The 27,795-nt window shown below is 51.2% G+C and overlaps 1 protein-coding gene across 2 annotated transcripts; it reads left to right on the top strand.

Annotated features, from left to right (window-relative positions):
- The first annotated feature begins 628 nt into the window (after window positions 1-628).
- On the top strand, window positions 629-26,780 carry Flna (filamin A). Of its 2 annotated transcripts, XM_051178335.1 has the most exons (48): window positions 629-772; window positions 3,725-4,212; window positions 7,139-7,387; window positions 7,493-7,590; window positions 7,672-7,819; window positions 8,418-8,536; window positions 8,626-8,703; window positions 8,797-8,959; window positions 9,043-9,243; window positions 9,787-9,924; window positions 10,005-10,128; window positions 10,277-10,413; window positions 10,513-10,706; window positions 10,926-11,039; window positions 11,130-11,273; window positions 12,043-12,166; window positions 12,253-12,413; window positions 12,497-12,587; window positions 12,682-12,851; window positions 13,060-13,177; window positions 13,303-13,565; window positions 13,974-14,571; window positions 14,657-14,830; window positions 14,918-15,080; window positions 15,157-15,317; window positions 15,408-15,578; window positions 15,932-16,055; window positions 16,142-16,298; window positions 16,873-17,062; window positions 17,220-17,243; window positions 19,436-19,683; window positions 19,793-19,888; window positions 20,041-20,143; window positions 20,222-20,362; window positions 20,670-20,798; window positions 20,985-21,158; window positions 21,248-21,409; window positions 21,610-21,813; window positions 21,893-22,045; window positions 22,151-22,273; window positions 22,362-22,628; window positions 22,763-22,900; window positions 23,109-23,224; window positions 23,753-23,885; window positions 24,487-24,663; window positions 24,824-25,042; window positions 25,127-25,330; window positions 26,280-26,780. In XM_051178335.1, the coding sequence occupies exons 2-48, from the start codon at window positions 3,840-3,842 to the stop codon at window positions 26,465-26,467; spliced, it is 7,944 nt and encodes a 2,647-aa protein (XP_051034292.1). In that variant the 5' UTR covers window positions 629-772; window positions 3,725-3,839; the 3' UTR covers window positions 26,468-26,780. The 2 variants fall into 2 exon arrangements, with proteins under 2 accessions (XP_051034292.1, XP_051034293.1); XM_051178336.1 differs by lacking the exon at window positions 17,220-17,243.
- Window positions 26,781-27,795: the final 1,015 nt, after the last annotated feature.

Here is a 27,795-nt window from a genome sequence, read left to right as displayed (position 1 = left end):
GCTGTATCCACCAACTTCACAGATACTTGGCACTTTCTACTACACTGCACACCCCCCAGGCTTTAAGACTTCACCTGTTTGCTTTCAGAATTCCATGTATTTTTGCTGTTTGCTGGCAGGCAACAGCTGCACCTACCTAGCACAGACCAAATCAATGATAGCTAGGAGGTTACAGGGATCAGGGACCCATTGGGGCCTTAGGAATGGTTGGTACTCACTACAGTTACCTGTTGCACCTCTTCCCATGGAACAAGACCTGACCTGTGTGACTAACCCAGGCTTGAACAGAGGCAGACGGCTGTGACTGTGGGCAATTCCCCAGAATAGGTGGCTTTGGAGCAGGGCCTCCTTTCCAGCCAGTAAGCTTTTGGCTCCCCTATATTCATCTAGCCTATTAAAGGTTGGGCCTAAACACAAGTTTTGCAGACCCCCCCCCCTGCAAGCCTGGCGGCCCTCACGAAGCAGTGAGCTCATTCTGGGGGGGCGGCGTCGCCAGTCAGCCAGGGCCCTTGAGCTCCTGGCGCGCCCCCACATCCCCTCCCCGCCCCCGGCTCCAGGGCGATTTTACCAATTAAGGCTTTCTTGCCGGGCCGGGCTCTGCCGGGCCCCGCGCGGGGCGGACGTGGGGCGGGGATGCAGCCAACAAGAAGGCGGGCAGCAGAGGCTCATTCGCGTGGAGGCGCGCAGCCCACAGCGAACACCAGCGGAGCTCTGAGGCGTCTGGCTCCGGCGCGGAGAGCTGGGCGCCACCCCGCGGTTGCAGGGACAGCAGGTGAGGGCTCTGTGGCCAGCTCCACGCCGGATAGTAGTAGTCGTGGGTGCGCCGCTCTCGAGCTGGGAAAGGTTTATAAAACAAGCAGAGAGGTCAAGCCTAGGTGCAGTTAGTTTGGGTGTGGACTCAGGTCCCAGCCATCGAGTTAGTGTCCAGAGGTAGCTTTGCATAGTTTACCACAAACTTATGTCTGTGCTCAGGAATCTGTGAGCTCGAGGACGAGGACATGGGGATCCCTGAAACAGGGGCTGGTATCCTGAGCATTTGGAAGGAGATGGGTACAGGCGTAGGTACCCATCAACTGGTCATTGCGTGCCTATCTGGGGGAAAAAGGTCTTTGGAGACTAGTAGCTTGATTGGGGTAAGAGTGAGTGGCAATTTAGGACACTTTTCAGCTAATGGCAAGGGTGGATGAATGCACCCTCATATGAATTCATATGAGACCATGAATCACTTGCTAGTTGGGGAATCAATTCAGGGGCTTGTGGTAGGGTTATAACTAGATAGATTTCCAGCCTGGATCTTGGGTCCTGTCTCATGTTGGTTCTGAATATGATGGTCATTGCCAGCCAGAATATAAGCACTAACGTTCCCAGATCCCAATGCAAGTTCCGGTCCAGAAAAAGTGGGTGAAATCCACTGACAGTGTCTTGCAGCTCCAAGGAGGCTAGCCAAGGTGAAAGTTCAGGAAATCAAAGCTCTCTCCTGTCACACCTGGATTTGCCTTACGCCTTATGGCACTGGCTTTTACTTCGGGGATATTTCTGCTTTCTTCTCTTCTGGCGCCCCCTGGCTACACAAGCCTAGAAACGCTCTTCAGGATCCTAGTATAGCTGGTGGGCTTGGGCCTATAGTTCCCTATGGGAGGGCCTGGCCTAGGGTCTGATGGTGGGGGTGGGAGAGGTGGGCGGGGTGTGCCTAACATTGAAGAATCTACTCCAAATAAGGGAAAATATGAAAGAGCTGGATTTTGGCTTCCTGGAGCTGCCCCATCTGGATCTTTGAGATGGAGCGACATCTGGTGGTGGCAGTGTCCACTCTATGGTCAAGAACTCTCCACTCCTCTCCCCCATTCCTCTTTTCCCCTAAATAGCCAAATCATAGGGCTGGAAGCTGAGACACCCAAATTCTGTGTGATCTGCGTTACTGTTACTATGATTTCATCTTCCTTGTTCTCTATAAATCAATGAACTCAGGTGATCCAGACAAATGGCACATAGTGGAAAATCAATTATTGATTCATTTCCATACATGGGGATTTACTCTCCAGTAAGTGGGAGGGGGGGGTTGTCAGAAAGATAACTCTAATCATGTCTTGAATGACACCCCTGAAAGTTTCCATTTGGGCTACTCCCTCCCATTTCTGCCATCCTGTCCCCCAACTCTCCCCCTTGGCTTCCTTGGTGCAGGTATATATGAAAAACAGAAGAGAGGATATTTAAGTGACTGGAGGTGGGATAGGGGAGTTCCATACTGAAAATGTTATTTGACTTGTGAGATTATAGAGTCACAAGATGAATATGCTGAGGCAGAGGCGGTGCCCATTGTGATCATAGCCTTACCATAGCCCCACCACAGGCTATATAGACACCCAAGGCCATAGGAGAACCAACCATATTTGGGCATGCCATGTTGGCCAACCCAAGGCCAGCCACGGGTCTTTCAGAAGATAGATCATTGCTACAATTTGGGAAGTAGTGATAAAGGCCTGCCTTTCTGGAAAAATATAGAAAAAGGAACATTCTGGAGAGGCTTCAAGTACAGAGAATGTAGATGGAAGGAGCCTACCATGGGAAAGGTAAGCTAAATTCCCTTAACTGGAGGGTGGTAGTGAATATCCACTACAGTTTCTTGCCTCTGTGCTTTTGCTCATCTCTGCATCTTCATCTTTATCCCCAGAATTATCTATAATAAAATTAACTTTTACCAAATAGCTTCACACCCAACTCAGGGAACACAACCCAGGCTCCTTAGCAAGCCTTGGTGCCTGGTGATTCTTCTTCAGTTATCTGGGACCCTCCCTATCCTTGAGCCTCTTCACACCTCTAGGGTCACCTCAAACCTTGGGGATACTCTGCCAGATAAGAACTCTTCAGGGCCCCAGGTGGCTGGAAATGTGAATTAGGCAGGCACAAGGTGTACCCACCTACACGCAAACAAAGGCGGGTGCCCTTTGATTATGTTCACTGGCATAACCTGGGGCCTTTGGAAGGCTTCTTGGTCCTGGACTGCTGGCAGCCTCCCTGGCCCAGTTGCTTGCTCCATTTACTCCAAGATGGAGCTAGGGGGCAGGCCAGGGCCCTGGGAGAAGACCAGCGAAGATGAGTGGGGTCGGCTAGGGGTCTGAGGGTGGCTATTTAGGTGATGAGAACCCTGAATCGCAGCTGTTTCTTGGCACTAGTGCGCACAAAGAGTTCGCAGCAGCACCAGCCTCTCTGGAAGGGTTCGCTCTCAGGATTGGCCTTTTCACATTGCTGTGAACCAGACTGCCGTTGAGGACCGTCATCTCTGGAAGATGGGGGGAATGCAGATAGAGGATGAGGGTGCATGATTGGGGCAGAGTCCAAGTGATTCAGGGACCTTATTCACTCCATCCCCTGCAGGGACCTTAGGGAAAAAGTGCCTTGAAAGGGTGTGGTGGCTGGAATTGAGCAATCCTGTGCCAGAATTGCTCAGCCTTTCCCTAGCTCTGGCGTCCGTTTCTTGTAGAACATCTTGTAGCAGATGTTGCCGGACCTCCTCGTGTTCTTTGGGCCTCAACGACCCTCCCTGAAGCAGAACTTGGTTGCCTTGGGTGGAGCAGGGGAGGGGTGGTTTGTGGGGCATTCCAACGGGCGGGGCGAGGTGGGGCGGGCACATCCCAGAAGCCCCACCCGGAGGCTCCGCCCCAAGGAAACCTTGCCTCTGGCTCCACCCTTTGCTTGCATTTAAAGGGCTCGCTCTTTCCTCCAGCGCAACCTCTGTTCTGTGCCTCCTCTCTCGCTCGCGGAAGTGCCTTTGGCTTTAATTAAAGGGCCGTCCCCTCGCTGAGGCTGCAGCACCGCCCCTCTGCTCCTCGCGCTTCAAAATGAGTAGTTCTCACTCCCGCTCTGGTCAGAGCGCGGCGGGCGCGGCTCAAGGAGGCGGTGCCGATACGCGGGACGCCGAGATGCCGGCTACCGAAAAAGACCTAGCAGAGGACGCACCATGGAAGAAGATCCAGCAGAATACATTCACCCGCTGGTGCAATGAGCACCTTAAGTGCGTGAGCAAGCGCATCGCCAATCTGCAGACGGACCTGAGCGATGGGTTGCGGCTCATTGCACTGCTCGAGGTACTCAGCCAGAAGAAGATGCACCGCAAGCACAACCAACGACCTACTTTCCGCCAGATGCAGCTCGAAAATGTGTCGGTGGCGCTTGAGTTCCTGGACCGTGAGAGCATCAAGCTCGTGTCCATAGGTGAGGGAGCGGGCCACACTGGGGCACAGCGCGGGCGGGGTCATCACAATTCCCCTTCCCTTCCCCCACTAGAGGCTTCCTCCAAGCTCCCCTACCTAGCTACCACACAACCAAGAGTACCGCTAGGCCTCTCAGCCGCCTAGCTCAGCGAGTACTCGAGAACAAAGGCATGCAGGCTGGCCTGAGGAAGCATGCGAACCGCTAAGCGCCCCCGCCCGCTACGCCCTCCTGGCCTGCTCCCAGGCTGAGCTCACATCCTCTGTAGGCCGCGCCCCCAACGCTGTACCCGTGGTGGGACAGGCACCGACTAGGTTTCTGTCCGAGAGCCGCACCCCGTCTTTGGGCGGTGGGATGTCCAGGCTCTCCCCCTGAAACAGCGATTATGAAAGGACCCTTCTACCCTTTAGGTGCCTCTGTAGTTCTGAAGTGTCTGGGGGGGGTGCAGGTTATGGCTCCTATTATGTAGGACGCCCTTAATTTCTTGCTTTGGAACATGCTCCCCCATTGGAGGTGGTTCAAACTCCCAGTTTATATCTTTTCTGGCAAACTGGGAATCGGGCAGAGATTATATTGCAGGCAAAACTACACCCCAGGTGTATTGGGTGTGGTTGGCTGACGGCACCTGGGCATCTGGCCGTAGTGTGCTTGGTTGCCAGCTTTGCTGTCTATCATGAATTGAAGTCTACTTCCATGTAGACCTTGTTTTTCTGCATCTAGAATGCAGAGATTGGTTGAAAGGTGCTCCAGTATGCACTGGGTTTCCTGCCAGCTCAGTGTCCATTTCATTGAACTGGAATGTTTGGTATTGGTATTGCCTTTTTAAAGATCCCATGCCTTTCTCAAAGCAGGGATTGCTCATGGACAGGCACCAGAATTGGTAACTTGGGGATGTGGAACAGGAGAGTAGGAGAATGGACCTTTTCTCCATAATAGAAAGGGCTTTCTGTTATACTTATGACTTTGGAATGGTATATGGTAAATCAGTGAAGGACCAAGATTCTCCTGGTCCCTCAGAAAGCAGGTTTCAAGTGCTGAGTACTCTCTGTGGAATGCCCTTAGAGGCATGCCAGTGGATGTATGGAGGCCCACCCCTAGTCCCAGCCTCAGTCTAGCCAGCTGAGTCATTTCAGAGTCTTGAAGGGGGGGGTCAACCGGATGTGGGGAGGCAGGCCACACCCTAGCTCTTTGGGGGGGGTCTCTCCGCCTTCCTTCTCCCCTCCTTCTTGTGAGCTGGCTGGAGCAGGCCTAGTTCCCAGAGCTTTGCCATATAAGGCAAAAAAATGTTGGAAAGCAGCAGTGATTAGGAGAGGGAGGGGGCCGGCTGGCCCAGGGGCTGGGGATAGGGGGTGGGATGGGGCGGGGCCATGTAACCAGGCAGCCTCCCAACCCTGGGCCCTGGTCCCCTCCTCCTCTTAGGAGAGGGACATAGCTAGCATAGCCAGCCTAATCAGACCAGGAGAGGGACCAGCTGTACCTTTCTGGGATTGTGGGTCTGTTTTTGTTCCTCTCCTTGGAAGCCACTAAAGACTTATGATTTCCTTGGGGGCTCTAGTGCTGGTCTGTGACTTAGGGTAGGGTCATTGTGTCCTTGATCTTTGAACTTCCTTCTCACATCCTCTCACCATTTTGGGTCAATGAAAACATCCACAAGAGGCCAGGACTAACCTGTTTGGGAAAGGAAAGATCACTTTGCTTTGATAGGTTCAAGTGGTAGTCCTCCAGGTGCTGTCCCTCTGGACTAGGATGCCACCTGCTGTAGATGGCCCTCCCAATGGTGGTGTTCTAGTTTTCATGGCCCACCCCCATTGACTCACTAGATAAACATTCTCTGATTACAGGAAAGGTATGTAGGGCTTCCAAAGATGAACTATAGAAAACCCTATCCATCAAAGCCATCCACCCTTGAGTAGATTAAGACCTATAGGTGGCCTTGGGTGGGGCTCATAGAGGTTGCCATGGTGATGGGTATTCAAGGTGCCCGCCCTAACCACTTCCCTTGTGGGCAGCCTGGTAGCTGCCCGAGACCTAGTCGGTTAGGTGGCAAGTAGGCTGGGTGGTAATAGTTATGCTTCAGCAGGTTATGCTGAAGCAGTAAGAGCTGAGGACCCCACCCAAGGCCTCTACAACAGGGGCTCCCAAGTGAGCCTTGACACTAGAGGCAGGCTAGGTCAGCCCCTCCCTACTCTTCTTCCTCCTTCAACTGGGCAATGGGGGCTGTTACCCCAGAAGTTCCCCGTAGCCCACAATGAGTCAGGACCAAATGTGGTTCCTTTGACGTATAGCCCCTCCCCCAAGCTAGTCCTCTTTTGTGACACCTCCTGACTCCTAGCTTGGTGGTGGTGGGGGTAAGGAAGTAGCAAAGGGTGGAGCTAACACCCCTTCACACAAGGATCCTTGCCAACACCTCCACTTCCTCTGCCTCATCCCCCACCCTGGAGCAGCAGTTATATTTCCTAACTAATCTTTGCCAACCTAGCCTTCCTCTTCTTTGGTCTCAGCCCAGCTTGAGGTCAGGGGCCCTGTTTCTAGGCCAGTTAGGGCTGGGCCACTTCCCTCCATTTCCATATATCCCAAGAGGTAGAGGGCAGGTCTTGATCTGAGCAGCTGCAAAGCATTCATCTCACTTGCTTTCCCACCCTCCTTCTGGGCCTTGGGGTTTTTGGCAATGTCTCCTTATTGCATTGTATTGTCATCATGTGTCTATTGAGCTCTTCCTCCCTCCCCAAAGTCCCGTTTATCAGTAAATATTTCCTTGCATCCCTTTAGAGGCTCTGGGAACAGGGTATCTGATCCAATCTCTACTCTTAGCTGGGAGGGACCTCTGTCACCTAATTGACTTGCTGTGCCTGTCCACCCAGGTTCCTCCCCACTGGCCTTGGTGAGGGAAATCCCTAACTGCCAAGTGTTGCCACCCCTTTTCCCACAGACAGCAAGGCCATTGTGGATGGGAATCTGAAGCTGATCTTAGGCCTCATCTGGACCCTGATCCTGCACTATTCCATCTCCATGCCCATGTGGGATGAAGAGGAGGATGAGGAGGCCAAGAAGCAAACACCCAAACAGAGGCTCCTAGGCTGGATTCAGAATAAGCTGCCACAGCTGCCCATTACCAACTTTAGTCGGGACTGGCAGAGTGGACGGGCCCTGGGTGCTCTTGTTGATAGTTGCGCCCCAGGTGAGGGGCACAGAGATGGGAGATCTTGGGTTAGGGCTGTGTGGTCAACCTAGAAGGTGGTCCTATAGGCCCCAGACTCACAACATGACCTTTTCTGTATTGTAGGCCTGTGTCCTGACTGGGACTCCTGGGATGCTAGTAAGCCTGTGAACAATGCACGAGAAGCCATGCAACAGGCTGATGACTGGCTAGGGATTCCTCAGGTATGCTCCCTCACTGGCTCCAGCAGCCAGGGGGTACTTGGTCATGTTGAAGAGAGGCCTAATGTCTTCTGTCTGTGACAGGTGATTACCCCAGAGGAAATTGTGGATCCCAACGTAGATGAACATTCTGTCATGACGTACCTGTCTCAGTTCCCCAAGGCCAAGCTGAAGCCAGGGGCTCCTCTTCGGCCCAAACTGAACCCGAAGAAAGCCAGAGCCTATGGGCCAGGTAAGGGGGCCTGGTCAGTGACATTTCAGGAGGCTGAGCACTTAAATCTGGCCTATAGGACAGTATTCTCTCTCAACTTGGGTCCTAAGAGGTTTGGGGTCATAGCAGCTGGGCAAGGAAATAATCACTCTTGAGGGGCATGAATGGATCAAGGTTGGTCAGAAACGGTACCTTTGACAAGGGATTGCTAATAAGTTCCATAAGTGATACTGGCTTGTAGGAAGTTTCTTTATTGAAGGAGGACCCACTGTGCTGCTATTCTGTAATTGGAGATGAAGCAGTCAGGATCATGCAAGTGCAAAGGTTTTGGAAACCAGTGCAGCAAATCAGACTGCTCCAGAGAATAGACATGGGCCTGTCCTAGTGGCAAGAGCATACACAGCTGGGTTTTGAGGTCAGGCTCAATATATTGGGTTTACATTGAATAAACCTGCCTGATTGGATAGTGCCTGGCTTGGGGAGGGGCACTGAACCTGCAGAAGGATAGGCTCTCTAATGTTATGTCCCTGTTACTGCTTTAATGTCTGGGGATCAGGGTATAGAGGTAAGGGTATGGCCCTACCAGCTGATCCATGGCTTCCTCACCCTTTCCTCACAGGCATTGAGCCTACGGGCAATATGGTGAAGAAGAGAGCAGAATTCACTGTGGAGACCCGAAGTGCTGGTCAGGGAGAGGTGCTGGTGTATGTGGAAGACCCAGCTGGACACCAGGAAGAGGTAGGGTTATCCTTTGGTAGTTCATGATCCTTCTGTGTCATCTTTTAGAAGGGCTGCTTGTAACACTCATTGGCTACTTCCCACTATAGGCAAAAGTGACTGCCAATAATGACAAGAACCGGACCTTCTCTGTCTGGTATGTTCCTGAAGTGACAGGAACTCATAAGGTGAGTCCTTGGCAGAGAAGGAGGCTGGTAGCCATGGGTGGTTGGCAGAGGGCCCTTTACCTCACCCTCACAGCTTGCCCCTCCTGGGAACAGGTGACTGTACTCTTTGCTGGCCAACATATTGCCAAGAGCCCCTTTGAGGTATATGTGGACAAGTCACAGGGTGATGCCAGCAAAGTGACTGCCCAGGGCCCTGGTCTGGAGCCCAGCGGCAATATCGCCAACAAGACTACCTACTTTGAGATCTTCACTGCAGGTAAGGGGAGGCAGCTGAGACCTAGCCAGCCATGGGGGAGAGCTGTGCTGGAGTCACAGAGCTGAGTGTGTGCATTGGGACAGGAGCTGGCACAGGTGAAGTGGAAGTCATCATCCAGGACCCTACAGGACAGAAAGGCAGCGTGCAGCCTCAGCTGGAGGCCAGGGGTGACAGCACCTATCGCTGTAGCTACCAACCTACCATGGAGGGTGTTCACACGGTGCATGTCACCTTTGCCGGTGTTCCCATCCCTCGAAGTCCATACACTGTCACTGTTGGCCAAGGTAGGCCTGGCCATGGATGCTCCTGTACAGTGGTGCCGTGCTCTGGGCCTCCCAGGGGAGGAGTAGGCCATTGGGGCTGTCCCACTAAAGCCTGTTTGGGAACCCCAGTCTCTGAGCTTTTACTGTCTGGGCAAACACTATCTTTCCTTTCCCATACTGGAGCCCTTCTTGCTCCTCTTCCTTTTCTTGCCCCTCTCGTTTCTCCTCTCCATGCTTTTACCTTCGGAAGAACTCGCTCCAGCTGTCTAGAAACCTGCTGCTCTCTGCTCTGCCCACAGGGTTAACGGTACTTGGATCCATCTTCCTCTTGGTGGGGAGGGCTGGGTAGAGGTATTGGGGCTGGTGGATGTCAAGAGTTGGGAGAAAGCCTGCCATGTCCCTGCTTGGGGTGCAGGTTCTGGTTGTTCCTTGCATGTGCTTTACCAGCCTGTTGGGTCAAACTCTGAGGAACCCTCCAATCCCAATAACCTGGCCCTGTGTACAGCAAGGGAAGGGACAACCAGACCCAGTTTCTAGCAACTCAGCTGGCCTATTTGCCCACAGCCTGTAACCCAGCTGCCTGCCGGGCTGTTGGTCGAGGCCTCCAGCCTAAAGGTGTGCGAGTAAAGGAGACAGCCGACTTCAAGGTGTACACAAAGGGCGCTGGCAGTGGGGAGCTAAAGGTCACTGTAAAGGGCCCCAGTAAGTTTTTCTGGTTGGGTGGTGGGTGATGGGCTTCGGGTCATAGTTAGACAGGACTGAGTTCTTCCTTGTTTTTGCAGAGGGTGAGGAGCGTGTAAAACAGAAGGATCTAGGGGATGGCGTGTATGGCTTTGAATATTACCCCACAATACCTGGTACATATACTGTCACTATCACATGGGGTGGCCAGAACATTGGTCGCAGGTAAGCTTCTTCCACTACTCACCATTTCTGAGCCCTTCCATCTCCCTACCTGGTGAGGGACCAGTGGCATCTTTCTGCCTTGCCCACAGCTGTTGGGCACAGCATAGTGCCTCTTGGTACTTAACCTATGTGGTACTCTTGCTTGCAGTCCCTTCGAGGTGAAGGTGGGCACTGAGTGTGGCAACCAGAAGGTGCGGGCCTGGGGCCCTGGACTGGAGGGCGGTGTTGTTGGCAAGTCAGCAGACTTTGTGGTAGAGGCCATTGGTGATGATGTGGGCACCTTGGGTAAGTTGGAGGCTTCAGAGTGTGCACCTGAAGTAGAGGGTGACAAGGGGTAGCCTAACCCAAGGCTCCAGGCACCAATAGACTGATGGCTGTTGTCAGGTTTCTCCGTGGAAGGTCCATCACAGGCCAAAATCGAATGTGACGACAAGGGTGATGGCTCCTGTGATGTGCGCTATTGGCCCCAGGAGGCTGGCGAGTATGCTGTTCATGTGCTGTGTAACAGTGAGGACATCCGTCTCAGTCCTTTCATGGCTGACATCCGCGAGGCACCCCAGGATTTTTTCCCTGACAGGGTAAAGGGCACACAACACTGACCTGAGTCTTGACCTTCTACTTTTGCTTAAGAAGGCTTTTGGGGATGGGCATTAACCCATTTTGTCAGTGAGATTGGGGTCAAGAGCTCAGGTCCTGGCTGGTATTCCTAGAACCATGTCCTGCTACTCTGTGTATTATTTTCTGCCTTGCCTGACTTTGGTGGTCTTGCCTTATTCTGAGATTGGATTGTTTATCAGGTAAAGGCACGTGGGCCTGGATTGGAGAAGACTGGTGTGGCTGTCAATAAGCCAGCAGAGTTCATAGTTGATGCCAAGCATGCTGGGAAGGCCCCTCTCCGAGTTCAAGTCCAGGTGGGATGCCTACCCATGTTGGGGTAGGACTGGTAGGCCTCTAGCCCTGGGTACTGACCAGCAGGCTGCTTGCTTTTCCCTGCCTTACAGGACAATGAGGGCTGCCCTGTGGAGGCGACAGTCAAGGACAATGGCAACGGCACTTATAGCTGCTCTTATGTGCCCAGAAAGCCAGTGAAACACACAGCCATGGTTTCTTGGGGAGGTGTCAGCATCCCAAACAGTCCCTTCAGGGTAAGCAAGCCCATGGGCTATTAGCCCATTTCCTCAGAACCCCTTTCTTCCTATAGCAGTTTCTAACTGGATCAAGTGTGCATACCAATATACTTTTCCCATTTTCAGTGGACTTGACTTTTAGTGTATTTACAGGGTAGTTGAAACATTTTCATTATCCTCAAAGAAACCCCTGTCTTTAGTCCTTAGCAACCAGTGATCTATCGATTTGCCTTTTCTGGGCCTTTCATATAGATGCAATTATATATACATTATATATTATAAATTATACACAAACATAATGTGACCTTTTTTGGGGTGTGTGTGTGTGTGTGTGTGTGTGTGTGTGTGTGTGTTTTCATTTTGAGACAAGATCTCACCATGAAGACCAAGCAGGCCTAGAAATCCCTCTGTAGACCAGGCTGGCTTTGAACTCAAAGAGATCAAGTTCTGGGATTGAAGATGTGTACTACCATGTTTGCTCTGTGACTTTTTGTTTGGTTTCTTTCACTTGAGTGTCATGGGAAGTTTTTCCACATTGTAGCGTGTCAGTGTTTCATTACTTTTTAATATCACATTGTGTAGATGGAAAACACTATTTAGTAGATATGTGTTATTTTGTGAATAGCTCTGGTAGGAACATTTGGGTAAGTGTGAACCTAGAGAATCACAGTGTCATGCAGTCACTTTTATCTGTTTGAGGAACTTCTATCAGAAGTAGTTGAGGAAACCTCTCATGTCTCCTGCCATAGACTTGTCATGTGTTTTCCCTTGCCCCTGTATCCTACAGGTGAATGTGGGAGCTGGCAGCCACCCAAACAAAGTCAAGGTGTATGGTCCAGGAGTAGCCAAGACTGGGCTCAAGGCACATGAACCCACCTACTTTACTGTAGATTGTACAGAGGCTGGCCAGGGTAAGGCTTAGTCTTGAATGGGAGGACAGGTGGGTAGTCTGTCTCTAAAAGTCCTAACCTCTTCTTATCCTACTTCTCAAACACAGGAGATGTCAGCATTGGTATCAAGTGTGCCCCTGGAGTGGTAGGTCCCACTGAGGCTGATATCGACTTTGATATCATCCGCAATGACAATGACACCTTCACTGTAAAATACACGCCCCGTGGGGCTGGCAGCTATACCATCATGGTCCTTTTTGCTGACCAGGTAGGTGTTACTGATCCTAGTCCCTAGACGGCTAAGTGTTGGAGTGCTGCTGTCCTCAGCTGTTTTCCTTCCATCACTTGCAGGCCACACCTACTAGCCCCATCAGAGTCAAAGTGGAGCCTTCTCATGATGCCAGCAAGGTGAAGGCTGAGGGTCCTGGCTTAAGTCGCACTGGTAAGGATGCTTATTCTATAGAAGGTTGAGTAGAACCAAGGGTAGGGAACTCAAGAATACAGTGTCTCAGTGTTTTTATACACTGTCTCCTCAGGTGTTGAGCTTGGTAAACCCACCCATTTCACGGTCAATGCTAAAACTGCTGGGAAAGGCAAGCTGGATGTCCAGTTCTCAGGACTGGCTAAGGGAGATGCAGTGCGAGATGTGGACATCATTGATCACCATGATAATACCTACACAGTCAAGTATACTCCTGTGCAGCAGGTATCTATCTCCACCTGCTGCGGTCATACCCTTCCTTATATGGTGGGTTAGGTAGGCTGCTGAAAGAAGTTTATAATTTATTCCCTGGGAAGGGGGCTGAGGAACAAAGCTATTATCTCTCTCTTAGTTACTCAAACTGGGCAACTGTAGGCCAAAGACACTGGAGTACTGATTAGTGAGCCCTTCAGTCCTTCTGTTCCTATTTCAGGGCCCAGTAGGTGTCAGTGTCACTTATGGAGGAGATCACATCCCCAAGAGTCCATTTTCAGTGGGAGTATCTCCAAGCCTGGATCTCAGCAAGATCAAGGTGTCTGGCCTTAGTGACAGTAAGTAGTCGCTATACTTGCTATTGCCATTGAGGACCACTCAACCCCATTCAGCTGAGTCTTGCTTGGGGCTGCATAAATAAATGATGGTTGATGTTTTTTCTCTACTTTCATCATTGCAACAGAAGTGGATGTTGGCAAAGATCAGGAATTCACAGTGAAGTCAAAGGGTGCAGGTGGTCAAGGCAAAGTAGCATCCAAGATTGTGAGTCCCTCAGGTGCAGCAGTGCCCTGCAAGGTGGAGCCAGGCCTGGGAGCTGACAACAGTGTGGTACGATTTGTGCCCCGAGAAGAGGGACCTTATGAGGTGGAGGTGACCTATGATGGTGTGCCTGTGCCTGGCAGTCCCTTTCCACTGGAAGCTGTGGCTCCCACCAAACCTAGCAAGGTAATTGGCTTTGGGAGTCTGTAAGACAAGAGCCCTCTTTCTTTCCTTCCTTTTTTGGAGGGAGAGGATTTCCAGACAAGTTTTATCTGTATAACTGTTCTGGAACTTGCTTTGTAGACCAGGCTGGCCTTAAATTCACAGAAATCCACTTGCCTCTGCCTCCCAAGTGCTGGGATTAAAGGTGTACACTACCACACCCAGCTCCAATCTTTCTTTCTGAGGTTACCCTATTTTCTCCAGATTATTCTTGACCCTTTGTCATTTCTGGCTTCATGATTGATGGGTAGATGATGTAGTAGGCAGCCCATGCCTTTCATGTCTCTGTTTGGGTGAGGAGGAAATCTAGGGCAAAAGGAGGTAGATGAAAGGTTGGGCTGGTAGCTGCTTCTGACTTCCTCTTTCCTTCAGGTGAAGGCGTTTGGACCAGGGCTACAGGGGGGCAATGCAGGTTCCCCTGCCCGCTTCACCATTGATACGAAGGGAGCAGGCACTGGTGGCTTGGGCCTGACAGTAGAAGGGCCCTGTGAAGCACAGCTTGAGTGCCTGGACAATGGGGATGGCACATGCTCTGTGTCTTATGTGCCCACTGAACCTGGAGACTACAACATCAACATCCTTTTTGCTGACACCCACATCCCTGGATCCCCATTCAAGGCCCATGTGGTTCCTTGTTTTGATGCATCTAAGGTGAAGTGCTCAGGCCCTGGGCTAGAGCGGGCTACTGCTGGTGAGGTAGGGCAGTTCCAAGTGGACTGCTCAAGTGCTGGCAGTGCTGAGTTGACTATTGAGATCTGCTCTGAGGCGGGACTGCCAGCTGAAGTATATATTCAGGACCATGGTGATGGCACACACACCATTACTTACATTCCTCTCTGTCCTGGGGCATACACCGTTACAATCAAGTATGGTGGCCAGCCTGTGCCCAACTTCCCCAGCAAGTTGCAGGTGGAGCCTGCTGTGGATACCTCAGGTGTGAAGTGCTATGGACCTGGGATTGAGGGTCAAGGTAAGGAGGCCTGCTGTAGGGGAGTAGCAGTTATGGGGTACAAAGAGTCCTACAGCCACAGCAGCCTTACTGTGGCCTTTTCTAGGTGTCTTCCGAGAAGCAACCACTGAGTTTAGTGTGGATGCCCGGGCTCTTACACAGACTGGAGGGCCACATGTCAAAGCTCGTGTGGCCAACCCCTCAGGCAACCTCACAGAAACCTATGTGCAGGACTGTGGTGATGGCACATACAAAGTGGAATATACTCCATATGAGGAAGGTACGAATGTGCTTGGGGTGGTACCTTAGACAGGGCAGGGAGTAAATGTAGAAAGCCCAGTTCTTCCTGATTTGCCCTGCCTTCTAGGAGTACACTCTGTGGATGTAACTTATGATGGCAGCCCTGTGCCCAGCAGCCCATTCAAGGTACCTGTAACAGAGGGCTGCGACCCTTCCCGGGTGCGTGTCCATGGGCCAGGCATTCAAAGTGGTACTACCAACAAACCCAACAAGTTCACAGTAGAGACTAGGTGAGTGAGCCACTGAAGTTGCAAGGGTAGCCAATGGGCTTGGGAACTCCAGGTAATGACACACTGTTTGGAATAGGGGAGCTGGCACAGGTGGCCTGGGTTTGGCTGTTGAAGGTCCCTCCGAGGCCAAGATGTCTTGCATGGATAATAAAGATGGCAGCTGCTCAGTAGAATACATACCCTATGAAGCTGGCACCTATAGCCTTAACGTCACTTACGGTGGTCACCAAGTGCCAGGTGAGGAGATGATGATGAGGATGGAAGTAGTTCTGTCTGCTAATATCCACAGTCTTTTACATAGCTACCATTCTTTGTATCAACCCCCAGGTAGCCCCTTCAAGGTCCCTGTGCATGATGTGACAGATGCATCTAAAGTCAAGTGTTCTGGGCCTGGCCTAAGCCCAGGCATGGTCCGTGCCAACCTCCCTCAGTCCTTTCAGGTGGACACAAGCAAGGCTGGAGTTGCTCCACTGCAAGTCAAAGTGCAGGGGCCTAAAGGTGAGATTTCACATACTTGGGAACATGTGGAAGCTAGGGTTGATGGTGGAAGGGCTTCAGGTAACCACAGAACCAGCATAGAGAAGGTATAAGGAACAGGATTTGGCCACTGAATAGATGTGGCAAGAGAGAGGGCCTAAGGAGGCACATACATACATACATACATACATACAGTGGCTATATGCATGTATGTATGTTTTATACTACAGGGTCTTGGAATCATTCCTGAAATTGGGTAATTAAGGATGTGATAAGGTCTAGGCTTTAGGCCCAGTCCTAATCCTCTAGTGAGATGGGATTAGGAATGGGTACAAGGAGCCAACCTAAGGTTCTGTCCTTGGGACTGGGGCTAGGCCTGGTGGAGCCAGTGGATGTAGTGGACAATGCAGATGGTACTCAGACTGTCAACTATGTGCCCAGCCGAGAAGGGTCCTATAGCATTTCTGTGCTATATGGGGAAGAAGAGGTGCCACGGAGGTAAGAAGCAGTGTTCACTATGTATGCTGGGGGCAGGCTGGGTACTGAAACTTTTTCTGATGGCTCATAACACCCTGATTCCACAGCCCCTTCAAGGTTAAGGTGCTGCCCACACATGATGCCAGTAAGGTGAAGGCCAGTGGACCTGGACTCAACACCACTGGTGTGCCTGCCAGCCTGCCAGTGGAGTTCACCATTGATGCCAAGGATGCTGGGGAGGGTCTCTTGGCTGTCCAGATTACGGTGAGCTTGCTGGCTTCCTGTGCTGTACAACAGACATAGGAGAGTCAAGGAACAAGACCTGGGCAGATGGCATGTAGGGCTGTAGGTGGGAAGGCAGCCCAGTCTAGATAACTAGTCTGCTTGGAGCTGTACTGTAAGGGAAGGGCCTCTGCTTCTGGTCTACTAATGTAACTATAATACATTAGGATGTGTAGTAGTTTTCTTCAAGTTGAAAGGAACAAACTATCTCAAATACACATTCATTGATATTGAGCATGCTATTGAACTTCAGCTTCCTCACTTGTAATATTCCCACAGGACGGGTATAATGTTACAACATAAAGATCTTTCATGGAAGCTTCAAGTGCCCCTATGACAGGCCCAGGACTAAGGCTGGGCACCAAGCTACTCTCTTGTCATGTCAGGGAATGCTGTATGTTTGAGGGGCTTCCATTCTGGACTCAGCCATAGGCAGGCAGCCACAGGGGCTGTGGGGATAGAGGGATCCAGAAACTATTACTATTATAGCAATATTTGGTGTTTGTATGGAAGACTGGAATTGGACCAACCTCTTCCCCTATGGTTTGTTATGTAGGACCCTGAAGGCAAGCCCAAGAAAACACACATCCAAGACAACCATGATGGAACATACACAGTGGCTTACGTGCCAGATGTGACAGGCCGGTACACGATTCTCATCAAATATGGTGGTGATGAGATCCCTTTCTCCCCATACCGTGTCCGGGCTGTGCCCACTGGGGATGCCAGCAAGTGCACAGTCACAGGTGAGCCAGCCACCATCGGCCACCGTGGCACTAGGCACGGGGCTTGGGTGTGCCTGTGTGCAAGGGCTCGCTGCTTGGGGCAGCGTGTGGGAGTGGGGGCCACCCCCTTGAGTGATTCACCTGACCTTTCTCCTTGCTCTCTGCCCTCTCACCTCAGTGTCAATCGGAGGTCACGGGCTAGGTAAGCTGCTTGCTGGGGCCACTCCCAATGCCCCTGCTGCCCAGAGAGGCAGTTTCCTTTCCTCTTCATTGCTAATTCATTCCCAGGACAGTTCCAGCTGCAGCTCTAGGCAAGGACAGAGTGGGGGAGGCTGTGCAGACAAGGCCATGGGCTGGAGGGTCAGGGCCCAGGGAGGTTTCTGGAGCTAAGCATGAGTGCTCTGGTTCTCCCCTCTCTGGGCCTGCACTTCCCCATCTGAGAACTCGGGTTGCAGCTGAGAGCTTTGGGGTGAAGTATATCCTAGGAGGCACCCCACTGGGGACTTTGGGGTCTGGGGATCTTGGCACCCCTGGGGATGGGCAGCAGGTGCTTCTTTCTCACAAGGGCTCCTGTGTGGGCTCAGGGGACAAGGTGGTTTCCTCCACCCAGTGGGAGTCTCTAGCTCTCATCAGATCCACAGACTTCCATCACTGCCTCCCAGGGGCATCTGCGACCTGTGCTGAGGGAGGTGCATGAGTGGGTGGGGCTGGCTGTTGGTGCAGTGTCAACTGCTTGGGTGGCCAGCATGGTGGGGCCTGGCCCAGCCTCAGAGCCCCAAAGTGCATTCTTGCAACCTATTTACTTTCCTTCTTTCCTCCTATTCCCTCAGCAGTGACGTTAATTAGGCAGTCCCTATAAGACAGGTTTGTCTGCCCCAAGACAGACATACCCCAGGGATACTAATAAGGCTACAATTACTCACAGGCTTCTGAAGGCTGTAGGCCTGGAATTTGGGTAGGTGGCCAAGGACAGGACTATAAGATAGTTAGGTTTTTGTGGCAGAGGCTAGAATGCTTTGTAGAATAGTCTATGGAATTGGAGATGACACATATATGCACAGACCAGGAGAGGGGAGAATAGGCTAGGGGCTTGGAGTGGCCTCATTTTTTCTGACCATTATGTGTGGAATGGAAGCAGGAAGCCCAGTAAGGGAACTTAAGTCGCCTTTGGGCAAGCCAGAAGGTTGGCTTGTGCTAGGACAATGGCCACTGGGACATTAAGCAGTAAGTAGCCTGATTAACAGGAATACTTTGAGGATGGTATGGTTTAGACCTGCTGATTACCTAGAGTCTGAATACAGAAATGAGGAATTAAGTAGCTGTCAGGAGAGGGCCCAAATCATTAGCTAAATGATACAAGGCAAGCATGCAAGGAGCGTATAGGGCAACATGGGTAGCAGGCAGCTAGGGCTATAGGTAAAGATGCTGAGTCTCATGTTGCCAGTGTGAGACTAAAGTCAATAGGGGGACTTGGTGGCAGACTGGTAAAAGAGTGGTCCTTAAACTTGGTCCCCAAGTAGGTTTGGTGCTCCTAGCTGCTTTTCTTGTGGGAGGCTGGGCTGCAGGGGTGCTCTTGCTGCCAGGCCTTACAACCCACAGCTCCCAAGCCTCCACAGCTGAGCCCCAGATTATAACGTCACTGTCCTTTCCCTTTCCTCGGGCACTATGGGGCCCTAGAGGCTGCTCAGATGCTTTACCCTTGCAACCCTGTGTGGTGGCTTGGGTCTTCAATCCTGTGTTCCTTGGGTGCTGCCACTGCTTTGCCAAGCCTGCTGCGATACATTGCATGGGTGCTAACTGCTGCCTCCCTGCTGCTTGCTCTTGTCAGTGCCAGGCTGTGCTGGGCTGCTTTCTCACTGCAAGCCTCTGGTTGAGCAAGCGTTCTCAGTCGTCAGGAAACTCCAGTTTCACCTTCAGGCCTGGGGGGTGGATAGGGAGGAATGTGTCACACTCTCTACACTGCAGCAGGACTCTGCCTCACTGTGTCCACACATAGCACTGGGGCCTAGGGCCAGGCCACAGGGGTGCAGGTAGCCATGAGCCTAGCCAGAGTGCTGTTATTTGTCAGCATAGGCCATGGTACCAGGTGAGGCAGAGGTGGCAGTTAATGCTTGTGCTGGGATGGGATGGTCCCTTACTTTTCCTCCCAGGTACTTCGGTGCCACCTGTTGGGCCTCTCTCATAAAGAGGCTTGAGGTGGTCAGGAGAATCCTTCCTGCCTTCTGAGAAACCACTCACCATCCTAGCTTGGGGTATGGGTTGGGCTAGGGGTTGGGTCTGGCTGTGCTTGATTGTAGCAGTAAGAGACCTGAATGGGTAGCAGGCTGATGGGAGTAGTCCAAATGCCAGGCTCATCTGCTGGCTCACCTTTGGGGATCCACTCTGCCCTCCCAGGTGCTGGCATTGGCCCCACCATCCAGATTGGGGAGGAGACAGTGATTACTGTGGACACGAAAGCAGCAGGCAAAGGCAAGGTGACTTGCACTGTGTGCACACCTGATGGCTCAGAGGTAGATGTGGACGTGGTGGAGAATGAGGATGGCACCTTTGACATCTTCTACACAGCCCCCCAGCCGGGCAAATATGTCATCTGTGTGCGCTTCGGTGGCGAGCATGTGCCCAACAGCCCCTTCCAAGTTACAGTGAGAAGGGGCCAAGGATGGGTGGGCAGGGAGATCTGGGAAACTCCTAGTCTGTCCTTCCAGGCCCCTCCAAGACAAAAGGCTCCAGCTCTTTCACTTTGCCCTGCAGGCTTTGGCTGGAGACCAACCCACAGTGCAGACCCCACTACGACCTCAGCAGATGGCTCCACAGTATACCTATCCTCAGGGTAGCCAGCAAACCTGGGTAAGGTCTAGCCTGGTCTATTAGTTTTCCTGACCCATAGGGACACTTGGAGCTGTCCTTCTGGGTGTCTCATGTGGCCCTGTTCTACCATATGTGCAGACAAACCTCAGATCTTGTAGCCCCCTCACCTGATTCTTCTTTCTCCATTGCAGGTTCCAGACAGGCCTATGGTGGGCGTTAATGGGCTGGATGTGACCAGTCTGAGGCCCTTTGATCTTGTCATTCCCTTTACCATCAAGAAGGGAGAGATCACTGGTGAGTTAGGGCTGGGAAGGAACTTGGAAACCAGTGATGCTAGTTACCTGTCCTGACCTCAAAACCACTGTCCTGTAGGGGAAGTTCGAATGCCCTCAGGCAAGGTGGCCCAGCCTTCCATCACTGACAATAAAGATGGCACTGTTACTGTGCGCTACTCACCCAGTGAAGCTGGCCTGCATGAAATGGACATCCGCTATGACAATATGCACATCCCAGGTGGGCTCACTGCCTCTTGCCCACCCTATCCCAGGCCCTTATTGCTACCATCTCAGAAAGAACAGGTTGGAATGTGGTTATAGGTCAGTTGGTAAATTGCTTGCCTAGCATGCATGAGGATCTGAATAAACTAGGTATCACATGGCACGTGCCTATTATCCTAGCACTGGGGGTTGAGGCAGGAAGATCAAGGTCAGCTTATTAGTGAGTTCAAAGTCATCCAGAGATACATAACCCTTATTCAAAAAACAAAAGACTAGCGCATGGATGAGGCTGGTATTCCATTTGGTTTCTATTCCTGCCTCAGGGAGCCCTCTACAGTTCTATGTGGATTATGTTAATTGTGGTCACGTCACTGCCTATGGTCCTGGCCTTAGCCATGGAGTGGTCAACAAACCTGCCACCTTTACTGTCAACACCAAGGATGCAGGAGAGGGTAAGGAGAAGCTCTAGCCTTGACCTTTCCAAGTTGTCCTCCCTTGTTGAGGGCTGATATGAGAGATGATCCTGAATGGAGTTCTCTATCTTGTCTTCCTGCCTCTGCTGAGTCATCAAGTCAACTCATCCATGAAGGCTCACCAATGCATCCCTAGACAGTTACCACTCTTGTGATGCTTTTCAGGGGGCTTGTCTCTGGCCATCGAGGGTCCATCTAAAGCAGAAATCAGCTGCACTGACAACCAGGATGGAACATGCAGTGTTTCTTATCTGCCTGTGTTACCTGGTGATTATAGCATCCTAGTCAAGTACAATGACCAGCACATCCCAGGCAGCCCCTTCACTGCCAGAGTCACAGGTGAGGAATAAAGACAGGAACAGGTGGCAGGATGGGCACTCCCTCTTGAGGCTGAATCCATAGTGACTGATGGCTTACACTCTTACCAGGTGATGATTCCATGCGTATGTCCCACTTAAAGGTGGGTTCTGCTGCTGATATCCCCATCAATATCTCAGAAACAGACCTCAGTCTACTCACAGCCACTGTGGTGCCACCCTCAGGCCGGGAGGAGCCCTGTCTGCTAAAGCGGTTGCGCAATGGCCACGTGGGTAAGAGGTTAAAAGGGGGCAAGCATTTCTGGGAAGGATGGAGATCCAGGTGTGGGGAGGTGCAGGCAGGAGAAATCAGGGGAATCAGTCATTGGTTACATAGTGAGTTAAAGCCATCCTTGCCTGGGGGTGGAAGAAGAGGGAAGGAGGGAGGCTATGGGCTCACACACACCCTGTTGATGGCTCTACCCTGTGCACAGGGATTTCCTTCGTGCCCAAGGAGACAGGGGAGCACCTGGTGCATGTGAAGAAGAATGGCCAGCATGTAGCAAGCAGTCCCATTCCAGTAATGATCAGCCAGTCAGAGATTGGTGATGCCAGCCGTGTGAGGGTCTCTGGTCAAGGTCTCCATGAAGGTCATACTTTTGAGCCTGCAGAGTTTATTATTGACACCAGAGATGCAGGTAGGCAGTGGTGGCCTGCCAGCTGGGGCAATACAGCTCCACTTGACCTTCTAGCTTACAACTGCTATCTCTCCTCCAGGCTATGGTGGGCTCAGTCTGTCCATTGAGGGTCCTAGCAAGGTAGACATCAACACAGAGGACCTGGAGGATGGTACATGCAGGGTCACTTACTGTCCTACAGAGCCTGGAAACTACATCATAAACATCAAGTTTGCTGACCAGCATGTGCCTGGTGAGTGTAGCAGCCACACTCTTGTGGTTTGGCAGCCTTCCTGGACACACCCTAGTGTCCACCTGTAACTTGTGCATGGTATGGACTGTACTTTTTTTCCTACAGGCAGTCCCTTCTCTGTGAAGGTGATGGGTGAGGGCCGAGTGAAAGAAAGTATCACACGCAGGCGGCGTGCCCCTTCAGTGGCCAATGTTGGCAGTCATTGTGACCTCAGCCTGAAGATTCCTGGTAAGGAAAAGATCGGAGGGGTTCCTGGGGTAATCCTAAGCATAAGTAGAGACAGGGCTCTGCTCAGCAAGCTATCTTCTACTTGTAGAAATTAATATCCAAGATATGACAGCCCAGGTGACCAGCCCATCAGGCAAGACCCACGAGGCAGAGATTGTAGAAGGAGAGAACCATACTTACTGTATCCGATTTGTGCCTGCTGAGATGGGAATGCATACAGTCAGCGTCAAGTACAAAGGCCAACATGTACCTGGGAGTCCCTTCCAGTTCACTGTGGGGCCTCTGGGGGAAGGGGGTGCTCATAAGGTTCGTGCTGGAGGCCCTGGCCTAGAGAGGGCTGAAGCTGGAGTCCCAGGTAGGTGTGCTTGTCTAAATTTTGCTATCCTGGGTATGCCTAGTTAGCAGTCATGTTGATCTTTGTTTTGTTTGGAGTTGGCTGAGGGTGGGAACCAGTTCTCTATTCCATAAGCACACACTGCTTTCCCACAGCGGAGTTCAGCATTTGGACCAGGGAAGCTGGAGCTGGAGGCTTGGCCATTGCTGTTGAGGGCCCCAGCAAGGCTGAGATATCTTTTGAGGACCGCAAGGATGGCTCCTGTGGTGTGGCCTACGTAGTTCAGGAGCCAGGTACTGGGAACAGAATTGTCTGGGGCAGGAGGAGGTAGGGCCTGAGTGTGGGTGTTTTGACCTCAGGTGTTACATAGTCTCCTCTTGGCTCTTATTCTTCATCTTGAGGTTCTAGGGACACCCAAACTGGCTGTGGGAGGCAATAGGCTTTTCCTAGGCTAGCTCTTGGAGATATGTGGCATCCCCAATATGTTCTCTTCCTGTCCAGGTGACTATGAGGTCTCAGTCAAGTTCAACGAGGAGCACATACCTGATAGCCCCTTCGTGGTGCCTGTGGCTTCTCCGTCTGGTGACGCCCGCCGCCTTACTGTTTCTAGTCTTCAGGTGAGGCACTGAGAGAAACTGCCCAACTGGGGCTTCTGGGCCCGGCCAGACCAGAGTCACCATGGCAAGCAGGCCTTAGCTCTGAGCTGAGTAGCCCACCCAGAAACAACTCTGGGTGCTAGGTTTCTGCTCTGGCCGGGTACAGCCCACGCTTGGGGTTGGCAGGAAGTGCCCTGCCCACCAAGTGGCGTTTTTCTCGTGTCTCAAGTCTAAAGACTTTGAACAGAAGCCTGTGCCCATTGAGCACTAGGGCTAAGGTTTAAAGAGGGACAGCCTGCTACAGCTGATTGCTACCTACAGGGTGGGGTCCTCTTCCCTTTCTGCTGCCTGGGTGTGTGATTGTGGAGCACAGATTTAGGGGATAGGAGGTTGGGGGTGTGCCTGTGACTTGCTGCCCTCACAGATCAATGGCTATCCCTCTTTAAACCATGTTGGACATCAGATGGGTAAGTGACCCTCTGGGTCTGCTGCTCTTCCATTTTCCCTGGCTCTAGCCATCTTGTCTAACCACATCTGCTGTGCTTCTAGGAGTCAGGGTTAAAGGTCAACCAGCCAGCCTCTTTTGCAGTCAGTCTGAATGGAGCCAAGGGGGCAATTGATGCCAAGGTGCACAGCCCCTCAGGAGCTCTGGAGGAGTGCTATGTCACAGAGATTGACCAAGGTGAGGCTCTATCCTTGTCTAGCTATCCAACCATCTGCCATATTGGACTAGAACCAGGCTTGATTGTACACGAGGAAAGTAATGGTCTAGATTGATAAGCACCCATGAAGATATGGCTTTCCATTATGGCCACTAGTAAGAACGCCTTTAGAAGTGCCATACATGAAAGTGATAGTAAGAGAGACAGTCTGTCCCTGTGGCTACAAGAATAGCAATTCTATTGAAGCACACTAGTTTTCCCTGCCCCCAGGTCTGAAGCAGATTCCTTGCTAAGCCTGCTGCTAATCTGTAGATAGCATGGTATTAACACCTGTCTAAGGAGGCAGCAATATGGGCATCTTGCTTGTCAGTCCAAAGGATTCACCAGTAGACTTCTTAGAGGTATCTATAATAGTCTTAGTCCTCAGGATGTATGTGTTGTTGGGGTGGGTACCCAGCACAATTCTGGAAGCAGAGGGGTTCCATGGAGCAATTGGCTTCCAGCTGGTGGCAAGAGAAATTAAAGGGATGGTTAGTACTAAGGCTATTCCTTTCAGATACCATTTGCTTATTGTATGCTGAAAAGTACCCTTTACCCATAACATGGCCTTCTGCATCTCAGATAAGTATGCTGTACGTTTCATCCCACGAGAGAATGGCATCTACTTGATTGATGTTAAGTTCAATGGTACTCACATCCCTGGAAGTCCCTTCAAGATCCGAGTTGGGGAGCCTGGGCATGGAGGGGATCCAGGCTTGGTGTCCGCCTATGGAGCAGGCCTGGAAGGTGGTGTCACAGGTAGGTTCATGGGTACATCTCTGAGTGTGGATGCAGTTGTTGGGGCCCTGCATCTAATCTCTTAGCAACAGGAGGCATGTGGAAGTATCAAGACTGTGCTGGGTGGTTGAAGACAGGAATGCCAATGACATAGACTCTGCCTGACCTTCCATGATCCCAGGGAGCCCAGCTGAGTTTATCGTGAACACAAGCAATGCAGGAGCTGGTGCCCTTTCGGTTACCATTGACGGCCCCTCCAAGGTGAAGATGGATTGCCAGGAGTGCCCTGAGGGCTACCGTGTCACTTATACCCCCATGGCACCCGGCAGCTACCTCATCTCCATCAAATATGGTGGGCCCTATCACATTGGGGGAAGCCCTTTCAAAGCCAAGGTCACAGGTAAGCCTCAGACTAAGCTATTGATGCCCACTCAATGCCTTGATACTCCAGCCACTTCTCAGTCTCACCTGTTCTATCCTACAGGACCCCGTCTTGTTAGTAACCACAGCCTCCATGAGACATCATCTGTATTTGTGGACTCCCTGACAAAAGTTGCCACTGTTCCCCAGCTTGCAACCTCAGGCTCAAGTCCTGCTGATGTCAGCAAGGTAGTAGCCAAAGGCCTGGGGCTGAGCAAGGCTTATGTAGGCCAGAAGAGCAGCTTCACAGTAGACTGCAGCAAAGCAGGTAAGTATCCCTATTTCTAACTCTGGAAGTACAAAGTCAGAAATAACAAGACAGTGAACATGTGGAAAGTAAAGGAACTGCCTTTAGGGGTATAGTTGTTGCTTTGGAGGCTACGTTCTATTTGGGCTTCCTGGAGAGGTGGCTCAGTGGTTAAGAACATTGGCTGCTCATCCCGAGGACCCTGGTTTTTTTGTTTGTTTTGAGACAGCGTTCCTCTATGTAGCTTTGGAACCTACCTGGTACTCACTCTGTAGACCAGGCTGGCTTTGAACTCACAGAGATACACCTGCCTTTGCCTCCTGAGTGCTGGGATTAAAGGTGTGTACTACCACTACCTGGCTTATATAGTTTTTCTTTTCTTCCTTCCTTCCTTGCTTTTTATTTATTTATTTATTTATTTATTTATTTATTTATTTATTTATTTTTGAGGACTCAGGTTCAAGTCCCAGTACCCATGTCGGAGTTCACAACTATCTATAACAAACTCATCCAACACACTCATACAGACATACATGTAGGCAAAACACCACCAATGCATGTAAAATAAATAAATTGCCAGGTAGTGGTGGCACATACCTTTAATCCCTGCACTTGGGAGGCAGATCTCTGAGTTCAAGGCCAACCTGGTCTACAAAGGTAGTTACACAATGAAACCCTGTCTAAAAGACTAAGTCTCTCTCTCTCTCTCTCTCTCTCTCTCTCTCTCTCTCTCTCTCTCTCTCTCTCTCTGTGTGTGTGTGTGTGTGTGTGTGTGTGTGTGAGAAGAAAATGTCCTGGAGGACCTGGAATTTGTCCTCTGGTGGCCTAGGTGGGGTATGAGAAGCTTGTTGGGAAGGTGTGTTGTTTTAAACAGGCAAGGGACAGGATGTGAAATAGGAAAGGGGGCTCAGAGTAATTACAGCTGAAGGAAGGGGTTAAGGTTAGTCACTGAGGCCTATTCCTACCTCAGGTAACAACATGCTGCTGGTGGGGGTGCACGGCCCAAGGACACCCTGTGAAGAGATCCTGGTGAAACACATGGGCAGCCGTCTCTACAGTGTCTCCTACCTGCTCAAGGACAAAGGGGAGTACACACTGGTGGTCAAGTGGGGTGATGAGCATATCCCAGGCAGCCCATATCGCATTATGGTGCCATGAGCCTGGCACCTTTGCCAGCCAGCCAGAATCTCCCATAGCAAAGAGCATCCTCACACCTGTCCCATCCCCAAGAAGTCCATTTTCCTTTCCAGAACCCTGGGCCCTCCCTCCCCTAGATCACTCTGGCCACTCTGTCACTGCAGTCTCCCCTGCCCTGCTCTGTGCTCACCTGCCTCTCTGGGTTTTCACTTGGGTAAAGGGAGCCATTTGGTGGCAGTGCCTGTCTCCTTTGGTTCTGGGAGGGTGGGGGTCCTATGTACAACCACCTGCTAGTTCTTTCCCAGACAAGAGGAATAAAATTTTGCTTCCATTGTCCTGTGAGTGTCTGTAGCTTTCATGGAAAGAGTGATGCAATCCAAAATGGCAAGGGACCAACAAGGAATAGGCATACGCTGTGGGGTCTCCAGGTAGCACAGTCTGTATTTGCTCTTTCTCTCATGGAGATGGGTATAAGGTGCACTAGGATCAAGTAGGTAAAATGTGTGGTATTAAAATTTATTGCTAGCTAGTTGGTGATCCCTATCAGTGATGATCAGGTAAACAGTATTAGCAAGAGCATCATGCCTAGCCATCTCTTAGATGCCATGAACATATTAATAAAAGTTCTTGTGTTTATCTTTTGAAATGGGTTTCCATGTGTATAGCTTTGGATATCCTGAACTCCCTCTGTACATCAGGCTGGCCTAAAAACTCAGAGATCCATCTGCCTCTGTCTCCACAGTGCTTAAAGGTGTGTCCTATCACTGCTTGTTTTAATACTTTGGAGACAGGGTCTCACTATGTAACTTTGCCTGGCCTATAACTCATTATATAGTCTAGACTGGCCTCAAATTCACAAAATAAGGCACCATTATAAAGATTCTCCTTCCCACAACACAGTATATATTTTTGTTCATCAGGGAAGGATGGGTATCCACTCTTAGGGAAGCACAGTCCTCTTGTCCCAAGTATCATGTTTTTGATTACTTATTTTTGTTTTTTGAGACAGAGTTTCTCTGTGGCTTTGGAGCCTGTCCTGGCACTGGCTCTGTAGACCCGGCTGACCTTGAATTCCCAGAGATCCACCTGCCTCTGCCTACCAAGCGCTGGGATTAAAGGCCTGTGCTACTACTGCCTAGCTGTTAGTTTCTTTTAGATAGGGTCTTATGAACCACAAGGTAGCCTCGAACTGCTTGTATAGCTAAGAATGATCTAGAACGCCTGATCTTCCCGCTTCAACTTTGCAAGTTCTTTGTGTCTGCTGAGCAAGTACTGTGGAAGTTGGGCCACATCCCCAGTTGCCAGCATCTCCTGAAAAGAACCCAATGGTTTGATAGACAATGGAGCAC

The sequence above is a fragment of the Phodopus roborovskii genome, unplaced genomic scaffold, assembly GCF_943737965.1.
Source record: "Phodopus roborovskii unplaced genomic scaffold, PHOROB, whole genome shotgun sequence".
NCBI classification, from domain to species: domain Eukaryota; kingdom Metazoa; phylum Chordata; class Mammalia; order Rodentia; family Cricetidae; genus Phodopus; species Phodopus roborovskii.
This window is presented reverse-complemented; position numbering and strand designations above follow the sequence as displayed.

Bases quoted from the DNA above. Each gene is read 5' to 3' on its own strand.
- Flna (XM_051178335.1), top strand. From the start codon at position 3,840: ATGAGTAGTTCTCACTCCCGCTCTGGTCAGAGCGCGGCGGGCGCGGCT. The intron at 9,925-10,004 runs GTAAGTTTTTCT...TTGTTTTTGCAG, and splicing joins GGTCACTGTAAAGGGCCCCA to AGGGTGAGGAGCGTGTAAAA. The intron at 17,244-19,435 runs GTAAGCTGCTTG...CTGCCCTCCCAG, and splicing joins AATCGGAGGTCACGGGCTAG to GTGCTGGCATTGGCCCCACC.